The sequence below is a fragment of the Salvelinus sp. IW2-2015 genome, linkage group LG17 (genome assembly GCF_002910315.2).
Source record: "Salvelinus sp. IW2-2015 linkage group LG17, ASM291031v2, whole genome shotgun sequence".
Classification (NCBI taxonomy): domain Eukaryota; kingdom Metazoa; phylum Chordata; class Actinopteri; order Salmoniformes; family Salmonidae; genus Salvelinus; species Salvelinus sp. IW2-2015.
Genome location: NC_036857.1, coordinates 35,462,562 through 35,476,217, shown reverse-complemented (window position 1 = coordinate 35,476,217; position 13,656 = coordinate 35,462,562). Strand labels below are relative to the sequence as shown.

The 13,656-nt window shown below is 40.8% G+C and overlaps 1 protein-coding gene across 2 annotated transcripts in view; it reads right to left on the bottom strand.

The window, feature by feature from the left end:
- LOC111976371 (chemokine-like protein TAFA-5) overlaps positions 1–11,551 on the bottom strand; it is a 48,929-nt gene extending 37,378 nt beyond the window's left edge. For both annotated transcript variants that reach the window (XM_024005156.3, XM_024005157.2), the window contains exon 1: positions 10,973–11,551. In XM_024005156.3, the coding sequence (XP_023860924.1) occupies positions 10,973–11,057 (85 nt within the window). In that variant the 5' untranslated portion in view covers positions 11,058–11,551. The remainder of the gene's footprint in view (positions 1–10,972) is intronic.
- Between the last annotated feature and the right edge of the window lie 2,105 nt (positions 11,552–13,656).

Here is a 13,656-nt window from a genome sequence, read left to right as displayed (position 1 = left end):
AATTCAATGTTCATTTCTCTACCATAAGCCGCATCCAACGTCATTTTTGAGAATTTGGCATTAGGTCTAACCGGCCTCGCAACCGCAGACCACGTGTATGGCGTTGTGTGGTCGAGCGGTTTGCTGATGTCAACATTGTGAACAGAATGCCCCATGGTGGCGGTGGGGTTATGGTATGGGCAGTTATTTTTTTTAAACGTGTAGGCTTCGATTTTTTCTTATTCTCATGTGTTGTAGCATGTACATCATCTGAGGTTTTTGTGTTTTGCCACCATCGGTTGAGACACAACATGTTGTTGAATGCAGTGTGTGTCATTTCAATCATAGAAATATAATTCATAGAATGGACCTATCCCTGCAAATTAGCTGGTACACCATTGAAATTGTAACTTCTAATTACTGCCACAAAGATGGCCATCGGTCCATCCATTGTTCAATGTCAATTTAAATGTTAGTGTCTATCTATTATCTATATTTCTGTGATTTCAACAGGTTTCCTATAGGGGATTGACAGTTTATTTTAAAACAACAGATATTCCCATTCAAGTCAACATTCTCTGATGTCTAGACCTCCAACCATCTTAGTCAAAAACATCAGATGATGTAAAATAGGATCACGCTACAACATATGCAAATATGAAAAACATCTGTTAATTTCAAGAAATTATAAAATAGTTTGKCAACACTGTTTGTAAYCTTTAAATAATCCAGTGATGAAGACATGGATATCTCATGGTATTGAACGGTATGCAAAAGGGATCAARTTTGAGTACTTTTATCTCTTGAATGTTTTGGCATTCAGGTCCAAAAAMTCACTTTAAGTGCACTTCTACCATGGGCAAATATGTACGGAAGGTTTTGTTCAAATCAAAAGGAGTGTTGTCAAAAAGTGATTAAATTCAAAGGGATTTACCCCTACTCATAACGCCCAAGAGCATGCTGGGGCCATTCACTCTCTTTGGTTTTTGGTCATCAATGCTTGTTTCTGAAAAGTAGTCTAAACCCAGATTGTGGATTGCAATACACTACTTTTCTTAGGTAAGGAGGCATTTTTGTGATTAAGTAATTTGGGTAAACTAACCCTTTAAAATGCAGGAAGGAGCGCCTTTCGTGGAATAAAATGATTCAAAAAAGACTATGGAAGGAAAAGACGAGGACAATTACTGATAATATTTACACTTTCCACCCACACTCTCCCTAACATCAAGAATTTGAAACTCCAATGCACTCCACATAGAAAATCACTACAAACTTAACCGCAAGGGAGGCAAACCGTTGATGCAAAATATAATTCCTATTCAGGGAGCTGTAAAATATGGGCCTTGATTGATTTTGCTGTAAAAACATTTTCATTTTTCCATAAACATCCCCGTAGGTACAGTGGGGCAAAAAAGTATTTAGTCAGCCACCAATTGTGCAAGTTCTCCCACTTAAAAAGATGAGAGAGGRCTGTACAACCATGACAGACAAAATGAGAAGAAAAAAATCCAGAAAATCACATTGTAGGATTTTTTATGAATTTATTTGCAAATTATGGTGGAAAATAAGTATTTGGTCACCTACAAACAAGCAAGATTTCTGGCTCTCACAGACCTGTAACTTCTTCTTTAAGAGGCTCTCTGTCCTCTCACTCGTTACCTGTATTAATGGCACCTGTTTGAACTTGTTATCAGTATAAAAGACACCTGTCCACAACCTCAAACAGTCACACTCCAAACTCCACTATGGCCAAGACCAAAGAGCTGTCAAAGGACACCAGAAACAAAATTGTAGACCTGCACCAGGCTGGGAAGACTGAATCTGCAATAGGTAAGCAGCTTGGTTTGAAGAAATCAACTGTGGGAGCAATTATTTGGAAATGGAAGACATACAAGACCACTGATAATCTCCTCGATCTGGGGCTACACGCAAGATCTCACCCCGTGGGGTCAAAATGATCACAAGAACGGTGAGCAAAATCCCAGAACCACACCGGGGGGACCTAGTGAATGACCTGCAGAGAGCTGGGACCAAAGTAACAAAGCCTACCATCAGTAACACACTACGCCGCCAGGGACTCAAATCCTGCAGTGCCAGACATGTCCCCCTGCTTAAGCCAGTACATGTCCAGGCCCGTCTGAAGTTTGCTAGAGAGCATTTGGATGATCCAGAAGAAGATTGGGAGAATGTCATATGGTCAGATGAAACCAAAATATAACTTTTTGGTAAAAACTCAACTCGTCGTGTTTGGAGGACAAAGAATGCTGAGTTGCATCCAAAGAACACCATACCTACTGTGAAGCATGGGGGTGGAAACATCATGCTTTGGCTGTTTTTCTGCAAAGGGACAGGACGACTGATCCGTGTAAAGGAAGAATGAATGGGGCCATGTATCGTGAGATTTTGAGTGAAAACCTCCTTCCTTCAGCAAGGGCATTGAAGATGAAACGTGGCTGGGTCTTTCAGCATGACAATGATCCCAAACACACACGCCCGGGCAACGAAGGAGTGGCTTCGTAAGAAGCATTTCAATGTCCTGGAGTGGCCTAGCCAGTCTCCAGATCTCAACCCATAGAAAATCTTTGGAGGGAGTTGAAAGTCCGTGTTGCCCAGCAACAACCCCAAAACATCACTGCTCTAGAGGAGATCTGCATGGAGGAATGGGCAAAAATACAATAGTGTGTGAAAACCTTGTGAAGACTTACAGAAAACGTTTGACCTCTGTCATTGCCAACAAAGGGTATATAACAAAGTATTGAGAAAAACTTTTGTTATTGACGAAAATACTTATTTTCCACCATCATTTGCAAATAAATTCATTAAAAATCCTACAATGTGATTTTCTGGATTTGTTTTCTTCCATTTTGTCTGWCATAGTTGAAGTGTACCTATGATGACAATTACAGGCCTCTCTCATCTTTTTAAGTGGGAGAACWTGCACAATTGGTGGCTGACTAAATACTTTTTTGCCCCACTGTATATGAKTTCAAACAGGAGTAGTGGTTTACTTGCAATTTTTTATCAAAATCGTCCTCACTGACTTGTCACCACTGAACTGAGCTGCCGGAGAGGACTGAAATCTTTCTATAAACTTTACAAAGCATTCTCCATTAAGCTGGTAGCTTCAAATGGACATAGTAGGCTACAGCACACAGCTAACGTGACAAACTTACCATCCCATCATCACAACCTTACGATGCCGATATAGTCAGAACAACAACTACCTCCACCTCATAAATCAGAGAACATCTCTCTATCTCCACCCTGTCCTCGAACCCACGTCCAAAACAAAGGTGCTGAGGGTTAACAAAATGAAGAGAGTGGAGCTGCTGGTCCAACTGAACAACTGGAGGAATTGGCTCCGGTGAGGGAAATACAGAAATCTCCGAATGTATCGTTGAATAAATTGGCGAGCGTAGAGAGAGGCATGACAGGCAATCCATTAGTGTGGGGCTGGGGCCCAATGGTGTGAGCCGGACAGGCTACTGCATTTTGATTTCCTGTCGCTGCCGKTGTGACGGATGGCGCCGCTATAGAGGGGAGGCGATGCAGCCAGTCGTGGCAGGATTCATGACCGGCCCGGCACCCAAGACCCAATACCTCTTGTCGTGGAAAATCAGTACTGAGAGAGACTCGGCCTTGGTCATTTCTTCAAACAATCATCTTTATTTAATATTGATAAATTATTGCAATAATGAGACCGTCAGCCCTCCAGTCTTGACTGACTGTTAGGCTGAGAGTCTAGCCTTTACAGACGACGCACAGTTTTTATATAGCTGATAGCAAGATTGCTTCGTCAGTGATTTCTAACCTTCCCATAAGCCACCTTGGTTATCTACACAGGACGGTCTTAGTTTCCCAGATGCCAGGAAGATGAGACAATGAGGCTTTGTTCTTAATTCTTCCAGGCTCTCTCTATCTCGAGTCACACACACCACATCTTGTCTATAGAATGCTATCTTTTAGGTTTTCATTTTCACACCAACACAAGTCAATTGTCAGCTTCAAGCTATCTCTAGTAGAACCCACGTCCTCAACACCCAGACTGGCTGCAGGGTGCTAGAGTGGAGACCATAAAACACAGCATTAGCAGGACAATTGTTACATATCCAACAAGTAAGGTGAATACATAATTTTTCCCTCACATTCTCTTTGTTAGGCAACTGGGGGCTTCCAGGGGCCTCCGGGGGAGTTGGAGATGGGCCCTAGGAGCACTGAGTAGCTGTGTAAGGTCAGGTGTGGTTGAGATACAGTATACTGTATATATAAAAGTATGTGGACAATCTTTCAAATTAGTGGATTCTGATATTTCAGCCACACCCATTGCTGACAGATGTATAAAATCGAGCACCCATCCATGCAATCTCCATAGACAAACATTGGCAGTAGAATGGCCTTTCTGAAGAGCTCAGTGACTTTCAACGTGTCACCATCATAGGATGCCACCTGTCCAACAAGTCAGTTCGTCAAATTTCTAGAGCTGCCCCGTTCTGTATAGTGTTGTTAAATGTTGTTATTGTGAAGTTATCTAGGAGCAACAACGYCTCAACTGCGAAGTGGTAGGCCACACAAGCTCACAGAATGGGACTGCCATGTGCTAAGGTGGGTGGCACATAAAAATTGTCTGTCCTCGGTTGCAACACTCACTACCGGGTTCCAAACTGCCTCTGGAAGCAACGTCAGCACAATAACTGTTTGTCGGGAGCTTCAAGAAATGGGTTTCGATGGCCGAGCAACCGCACACAAGTCTAAGATCACCATGCGCAATGCGAAGCTTCAGCTGGATTGGTGTAAAGCTCGCCGCCATTGGAGTCTGGAGCAGTGGAAATACGGCCTCTGGAGTGATGAATCACGCTTCACAATCTGGCAGTACGAAGGACTAATCTGGGTTTGGTGGATGCCAGGAAAATGCTACCTGCCCGAATGCATAGCGCCAACTGTAAAGTTTGGTGGAGGAGGAATAATGGATTTTTTACATGGTTCGGGCTAGGCCCCTTAGTTCCAGTGAAGGGAAATCTTAACGCTACAGCATGACATTCTAGACGATTCTGTGCTTCCAACTTTGTGGCAACCGTTTGGGGAAGGTCCTTTCCTGTTTCAGCATGACAATGCACAAAGGAGGTCCATACAGAAATGGCTTGTCGAGATCGGTGTGGAAGAACTTGGCCTGCACAGAGCCCTGACCTCAAACCCATCAAACAACTTTGGGATGAATTGGAACACAGCTGCAGGCCAGGCCTAATTTCCCAACATCAGTACCCGACCTCACTAATGCTCTTGTGGCTGAATGGAAGCATGTCCCAGCAGCAATGTTTCAACATGTGGTGGAAAGTCTTCCCAAAAGGGTGGAGGCTGTTATAMCAGCAAAGGGGGTACCAACTCCATATTAATGCTCATGATTTTGGAATGAGATGTTAACGAGCAGGTGTCCACACACTTTTGGTCATGTAGTGTTTGTGCACATTCGTACAATAGGGAAGTGGAGGTGAATTTATGTCCACACTATCTAAGAGGTATCTGACTTGAGTGATGGGAAAGTTCAGAAGACTTCAAATGCTGGAGGAGAGCCCAATCCCAAATCAAATCGACCCCTATACTAGCCTCTATGGACGTGTGACGATCTGAGAGGATTGGACAGGTGTAAGCGATATGGATAGAATTCTAGTCAATCAGAGGGCAAGTAGGAGCTACTTAGACTGGCTGACATCAAACTCTAAGTCTTCCTGACTTCGGAGTCCAGAAAAGCTCCTTGATGTTGTTGGCATAATGCATCGATAATGAAGGGGGCTCGGCCTTTTTACTGATTGGTTCTCCTCTGTGTCTTTCTCATTCAAACACCCACATGGACAAGCACACACAGCCCCAAGCGCCTCCCCCTTCCAATACAACTGTTGGATTTTCTAACAACGAGAGGTCTCAACTAGAGGTTGACCAATTATGAATTATCAATGCCGATACCGATACCGATGATTGGAGGACTAAAAAATAGCCGATACTGATTAATCGGCCAATTTTTATATATATATTTGTAACAATGACAATTACAACAATACTGAATGAACACTTATTTTAACTTAATATAATACATAAATAGAATCAATTTAGTCTCAAATAAATAATGAAACATGTTCAATTTGGTTTAAATAATGCAAAAACAAAGTGTTGGAGAAGAAAGTAAAAGTGCATGTGCCATGTAAAAAAGCTAACGTTTAAGTTCCTTGCTCAGAACATGAGAACATATGAAAGCTGGTGGTTCCTTTTAACATGAGTCTTCAATATTCCCAGGTAAGATGTTTTAGGTTGTAATTATTATAGGACTATTTCTCTCTATACCATTTGTATTTCATATACCTTTGACTATTGGATGTTCTAATAGGTACTTTAGTATTGCCAGACTAATCTCGGGAGTTGATAGGCTTGAAGTCATAAACAGCGCAATGCTTGAAGCACAGCGAAGAGCTGCTGGTAAATGCACGAAAGTGCAATTTGAATGAATGCTTACGAGCCTGCTGCTGCTTACAACCGCTCAGTCAGACTGCTCTATCAAATCATAGACTTAATTATAATATAATAACACACAAAAATATGAGCCTTAGGTCATTAATTATGGCTGTAATCCCATTAACGGGATCGATATGACAACAGCCAGTGAAAGTGCAGGGTGCCAAATTCAAACAACAGAAATCTCATAATTAAAATTCCTCAAGCATACAAGTATTTCACACCATTTTAAAGATACACTTCTTGTTAATCCCACCACAGTATCCGATTTCAAAAAGGCTTTACAGCGAAAGCACCACAAATGATTATGTTAGGTCACCGCAAAATCACAGAAAAACACAGCCATTTTTCCAGCCAAAGACAGGAGTCACAAAAAGCAGATAGAGATAAAATGAATCACTAACCTTTGATGATRTTCATCAGATGACACTCATAGGACTTCATGTTACACAATACATATATGTTTTGTTCGATAAAGTTCATATTTATATCCAAAAACKTCAGTTTACATTGGCGCCATGTTCAGAAATGCCTCCAAAATATCCTGAGAAATTGCAGAGAGCCACATCAAATAACAGAAATACTTATCKTACACTTTGATGAAAGATACATATTTTACATAGAATTAAAGATACACTTGTTCTTAATGCAACCGCTGTGTCAGATTTCAAAAAAGTTTTACAGCAAAAGCACAATATTCAATAATCTGAGAACAGTGCTCAGCCACAAAAGGAAGCCATACAGTTACCCGCCAAATTGTGGAATCAACAAAAGTCATAAATAGCATTATAAATCTTCACTTACCTTTGCTGATCTTCGTCGGAATGCACTCCCAGGACTCCCACAAGAAATGTTCGTTTTGTTCGGTAATGTCCATCATTTATGTCCAAATAGCTATTTTTGTTAGCGTGTTTGGTAAACAAATCCAAAGTCAGGAAGCGCGTTCACTAAAAGCAGATGAAATGTCAAAAAGTTCCGTAACAGTCAGTAGAAACATGTCAAACGATATATTGAATCAATCTTTAGGATGTTTTTAACATAAATCTTCAATAATGTTCCAACCGGAGAATTCCATTGTCTTCAGAATTGCGATGGAACAGAGCTCCCTCTCATGTGAACGCGCATGGTCAGAGCATGGTCAGCTCATGGTAGACCTTACTCATTCCCGTCTCCTTCGGCCCCACTTCACAGTAGAAGCATCAGACAAGCTTCTACAGACTGTTGACATCTAGTGGAAGCCGTAGGAAGTGCAAACTGACCCATATCCCACTGTGTATTCGATAGGCGATGAGTTGAAAACCTACAAACCTCAGATTTCCCACTTCCTGGTTGGATTTTTTTCTCAGGTTTTTGCCTGCCATATGAGTTCTGTTATACTCACAGACATCATTCAAACAGTTTTAGAAACGTCAGAGTGTTTTCTATCCAATACTAATAATAATATGCATATATTAGCAACTGGGACTGAGGAGCAGGCAGTTTACTCTGGGCACCTCTGGGCACCTTTTCATCCAAGCTACTCAATACTGCCCCTGCAGCCATAAGAAGTTTAATATGGTCAAATCCGGAAATTATCATTTCGAAAACAAAACGTTTATTCTTTCAGTGAAATACGGAACCGTTCCGTATTTTATCTAACGAGTGGCATCCATAAGTCTAAATATTGCTGTTACATTGCACAACATTCAATGTTATGTCATAATTATGTCAAATTCTGGCAAATTAATTACAGTCTTTGTTAGGAAGAAATGGACTTCACACAGTTCTCAACGAGCCAGGCGGCCCAAACTGCTGCATATACCCTGACTCTGCTTGCACAGAACGCAAGAAAAGTGACACAATTTTCCTAGTTAAAAGAAATTAATGTTAGCAGACAATATTAACTAAATATGCAGGTTTAAAAATATATACTTGTGTATTGATTTTAAGAAAGGCATTGATGTTTATGGTTAGGTACACATTGGTGCAACGACAGTGGTTTTTTCGTGATTGCGCTTGTTAAATCACCCGTTTGGCGAAGTAGGCTGTGATTCAATGACAAATTAACAGGCACTGCATTGATTATATGCAACGCAGGACAAGCTAGATGAACTAGTAATATCATCAACCATGTGTAGTTAACTAGTGATTATGTTAAGATTGATTGTTTTTTATAAGATAAGTTTAATGCTAGCTAGCACCTTACCTTGGCTCCTTGCTGCACTCGCATAACAGGTAGTCAGCCTGCCACGCAGTCTCCTTGTGGAGTGCAATGTAATTGGCCATAATCGGTGTCCAAAAATGCCGATTACCGATTGTTATGATAACTTGAAATCGGCCCTAATTAATCGGCCATTCCGATTAATCGGTCGACCTCTAGTCTCAGCCCCCCAGGATTTTGTTTTTTGGAGAACCAATCAAAGTTCAAGTTTTTCAAGCATCCGCCAGTTTTTGTGGGAATATTGCACCAACAAACGGACTCCTGTCCAGACCAGTGTCACGGCTCTCCCTCGCTGTGTACCACGTGAGCCAGGCTAGGAGCTACTACCATATCATATCTAATCCTTTCAGATCTCCACAAGTGCATAGGAGGTAGGAGCAAGTGGTCGATTTGGGATCGAAGGAAAGAGAAGTCAGTGGGGATAAAATGTTTGTCTACCATTATTCAAAACAATGTTTACAAAAGATCAACATGGCTGCCCAAGGATGTSCTCATCTTTGTGACTATGGATCCTTCTTGTTTGGTTGAGAATAGAATTCTAGTAATTTATCCCAAAGCTGAACTACTGTCGGCTACATAGAGAAAAGGTCAAGTTGCAGGTTTGATCAGCATCGTAGGGCAGGTCATAGTATTCCATAGTTCAGGGCTTTATAGAGTCTGAATAAAGTACATAGATTATTTGTGAAGGATCTATGTAATGGTCTTGTGTGGTTTAGTTGGTAGAGCACGCTTGCAATGGCAAATGTTGTGTGTTCGACTACTGCTGGGGCCACCCATATGTAAAATGTAAGCACGCATGACTGTAAGTTGCTTTGGATAAAAGCATCTGCTACATGGCATAGATTATTAGAATAGTTTATATGCAGACTTTATGTAGGCATATACTTTATCAAGTCTTTAGACATTCCCTGGGGGCTTCATCTGTAGCCTTACAGCATGGGAGTGGGTTGTGAAAGATTAAACTCAATTGATCGGTTCGTTTCTACAGCCCGTAACAAGGTAATGAATAATAGGATTGTAACAGACTCAAACACAGCATCCTTTTGTCAATCCTTTCGGGTCAAAGAAATGAATAGGGATAAAATATTGTTGGTTTGAGAGACGAGGAGCCGAGGAGGACATAGTATGCATTTGCCTTGTGAACCAGAGAGAAGAAAATGAACACAATAGTAATAAGTGAATAACCAAGTTCCTAAGCGTTGGTGTCTTTCTCTGTTAGACATGACTATGGGGTTCCAAATCGTTGCCGAGGTAACGGAGAGAAACATGATTTTGCTTTCCATTCTGTGGACGAGTGAAGGTGTAATTGCACTAGCGCATACATAATTCAACACGGAAGGCTACTACTGTCATGGAATGGCAAGGAATGAATACAAACCCGTATGAAATCACAAGAAACATGATGAAGAATAATAGTGTAGGCTTAATAGCAAAATGAATAGGCTACATCATAGCCAGGGATAGTCCAAAGCATACATGACAGTAGTAGTGCTTCCCGTATTCATAATTTGAGTAGCCTAACAACAATTATAAACTGGGTAGTTTGGGTCCTGGATGCTGATTGGCTAAAAGCCATGGTATATCAGACAATATACCACGGGTATGATGCAAAATTACTTATTTACTGTTGTAATTGCGTTGGTAACTTGTTTAAAATAGCAATAAGCACCTCTAGGTTTGTGATACACTCTTAGAAAAAAGGTTCCAAAAGGGTTCTTCGGCTGTCCCCATAGGAGAACCCTTTTTGGTTCAAGGGAAATCCCTTTTTGGTTCCACGTAGAAACCTTTTGATGCAGAACCCTCCGTGGAAAGGGTCCTACATGGAACACAAAAGGATTTTACCTGGAACCAAAAAGGGTTCTTCAAAGGGTTCTACCTATGGGGACAGCCGAAGAACCCTTTTAGATTATAAATAGCACCTTTTTTTCCTAAGAGTTTATATGGCCAATATACCACGGCTAAGGGCTGAATCCAGGCACTAGCGTTGCATCTTGTGAAAGAACAGCCCTTAGCTGTGGTATATTGGCCATATACCACCTTGTCGGGTTTTACTGCTTAAACACAACCATACAAAAGGTCTACAATACCAACCCTAAGAGAGGGTAATTTTTATGTAAAAAGCAATAAACAAAGCAAAACAACATTATTATGTAATTATAATTATACACTGAGATAGCAGTATAGCAGTATCAAGACAATGATCCATTTGCATCTGTCCTATCTCCTTGCATGAATAAAAGCGTACAGTAAGTAGAGTAACCGTGGCATGCATCATGTAGGCTATGCACTTACCCTCTCTCAGGCGATGGGAGTAGATGACCCACAGGAGCAGCAGACAGCAGAGTGACGCTCCTCCACCTGCCGAGAGCTTCTTCATTCCCTTTCCCGACCGCAGCCCCGTCTCGACGTATCCCTCGTTATTCCCACTTTTAAGGTGGCGTTCAAATGGCTGAATACTTATTCATGTTGTGTTCTGATAGCCCGTCGCRGGCATCCATTTTGCGCGGTAAATTAGTGGAGGAAAATCCAAAAGATTATGATTGACAGGATCCCTTATTAAAAATGACACTTTTATCTTATCCTGTGACTGTCTGTCGATGATTTGTAGGGAGTGGAACACCGATAGAAGCGTCATAGCCCGAAATTGAATCAAAATTAGATGTCAATTTGGCAAGTTTCTAAACACATTCAAATTCAGGAGAATATTCTAATGAAACATCAGCGATATGAATTAGCCTACCATTAATCCCGGTGGYGGTTACAGGTTTATCCCATTAGGTTTATCCATCCACGGACTGTCGATGGAAAGATAAGCCATCTGCAAGACGCGGAGGCCAACACCAAGATCTCCCCGCAAGAATCGTAAGCAACTTTGCGCTTGAACGTGAATAGCCGACGAGGACAGAAACCTGTACCCACTGACTGTTCCTTCAGCCCAATAAAAATAAAAGTTAGGCTAGTGAAAATCAAAACAGGATATACATTTCTGCAAGGTAACTTGTGATGTGCAAGCGACTGCAATAAAAGTCAACATATTAAGTCCGCTTATAAAATTGCGTTTTTGTTGGATTCGTTTTGTATTATACACTTACAAAACCTATTGCATTGGTCAGTTATTGGAATTATTTGGACAAGATTGATAATTAAAACTAGGCTATCGGTGTCTCCATCTCTATCAACTGGGCACAGACATCAGTTCAACGTTTTGATTTACATTTGGTCGAGTTGTCAACTAACATGAATTCAACGTGAAATCAACAAAAAAGTTGATTACTTTTTGCAAATCCAATACATTTTCCAGGTTGATTCAACATCATCACATTTCAGTAGAGTCAGAGGAAGAAGGGAAGGACCATCCTCCTAAGGGAATAAAAATACAACATTTAAAAAGTTACCCTTTTTAGATTATTCCCCATTATTTCAATTTCTACTTTGCACATTCTTCCACTGAAAATCTTGCTATATTGTATTTACTTCGCCACCATGGCCTTTTTTTTGCCTTTACCTCCCTTATCTCACCTCATTTGCGAACATTGTATATAGACTCATTTTTCTACTGTATTATTGACTGTATGTTTGTTTTACTCCATGTGTCGAACTGCTTTGCTTTATCTTGGCCAGGTTGCAATTGTAAATGAGAACTTGTTCTCAACTTGCCTACCTGGTTAAATAAAGGTTAAATAAAAAAATAAAATAAAAGATAACCAAATAATTGATTAAAACACACTATTTTGCAAAGAGGTTTACAGTAGCCTCAACAGCACTCTGTAGGGTAGCACCATGGTGTAGCCGGAGGACAGCTAGCTTCTGTCCTCTGAGTACATTTACTTCAATACAAAATCTAGGAGGCTCATGGTTCTCACCCCCTTCCATAGACTTACACAGTAATTTWGACAACTTCGGGAGGACGTCCTCCGACCTATCAGAGCTCTTGCAGCATGAACTGTCCACCCAATCAAAGGATCAGAGAATGAATCTAATACTGAAAGCATAAGCTACAGCTAGCGGGCACTGCAGTGCATAAAATGTGGTGTGTAGTTGACTCAAAGAGAGAGAAAGAAAACAGTTGAACAGTTTTGGACAGATTCATTTCTTCCTAAATGAAGGAGAAGCAAGAGAGAAATAGAGAGACAGATTCTGTAATTTTTTTTTCACTTTCAGTTTCATTTAGCTAGCAAATGCAGCTAGCTAGTTTAGCCTACTGAAACACCCTGCTCAAACAGAGGGATGCTATGTTAGCTAGCTGTCTATGACTATTCAACACAACACTGGAACTCTTCCAAGTCAAGGTAAGCTTTTGGTGGTCATACGCACAACCTTAAAAACATAGATGCTGGGCTAATAAAGAATACTAGTATAGAACAAGAATGAGTAAAACCAAAAGCTTGTATAGAACAAGAAGGCCCGCACACTTGTTCTACACAAGCTTTTGGTTTTACTAATTTATTGCCACCGGGGGGCAGTGTAACTGCTTACTTACTACACTGTAACATTACTGCATGGTTGTGGGTTTCTAACGCGTTAGTTCTATTAGCTATGCTGACTATGACGTTAATTTAGCTAATATATGACCGATTCAGGAAACTAGGCGTATGTCGCAAGTCACGACTTCACAGGAGAGCTGTTTTAAGTAAAAAAAAAAAATTATCTAAATGTTTTTGGGCAGAAATGCCTTCTCGAACATGTGAACTTTCATGTGCTTTCATATCAAACGTGTATGCCATCTGTAAATATGAATAAAATTGTTAAATTATGAGCCTAGTTGGTTTATCCACAGAAAAAAAGAGTAAACTTCCCGCTAGCCATGATTGGCTGAGATAATGAGAGGGCTGGACATGCCGAGAGATGAGTTTGAATTGGTCTACCATATAGCCCGCGTCTGTCTATTGTAGCTGGTCACTATGTTTAGGTAATCCTGTCGAATGCTGCTTTAAAATTTTTTATCGCTTAGTAAAACTGCATAAACCTAATGTCAA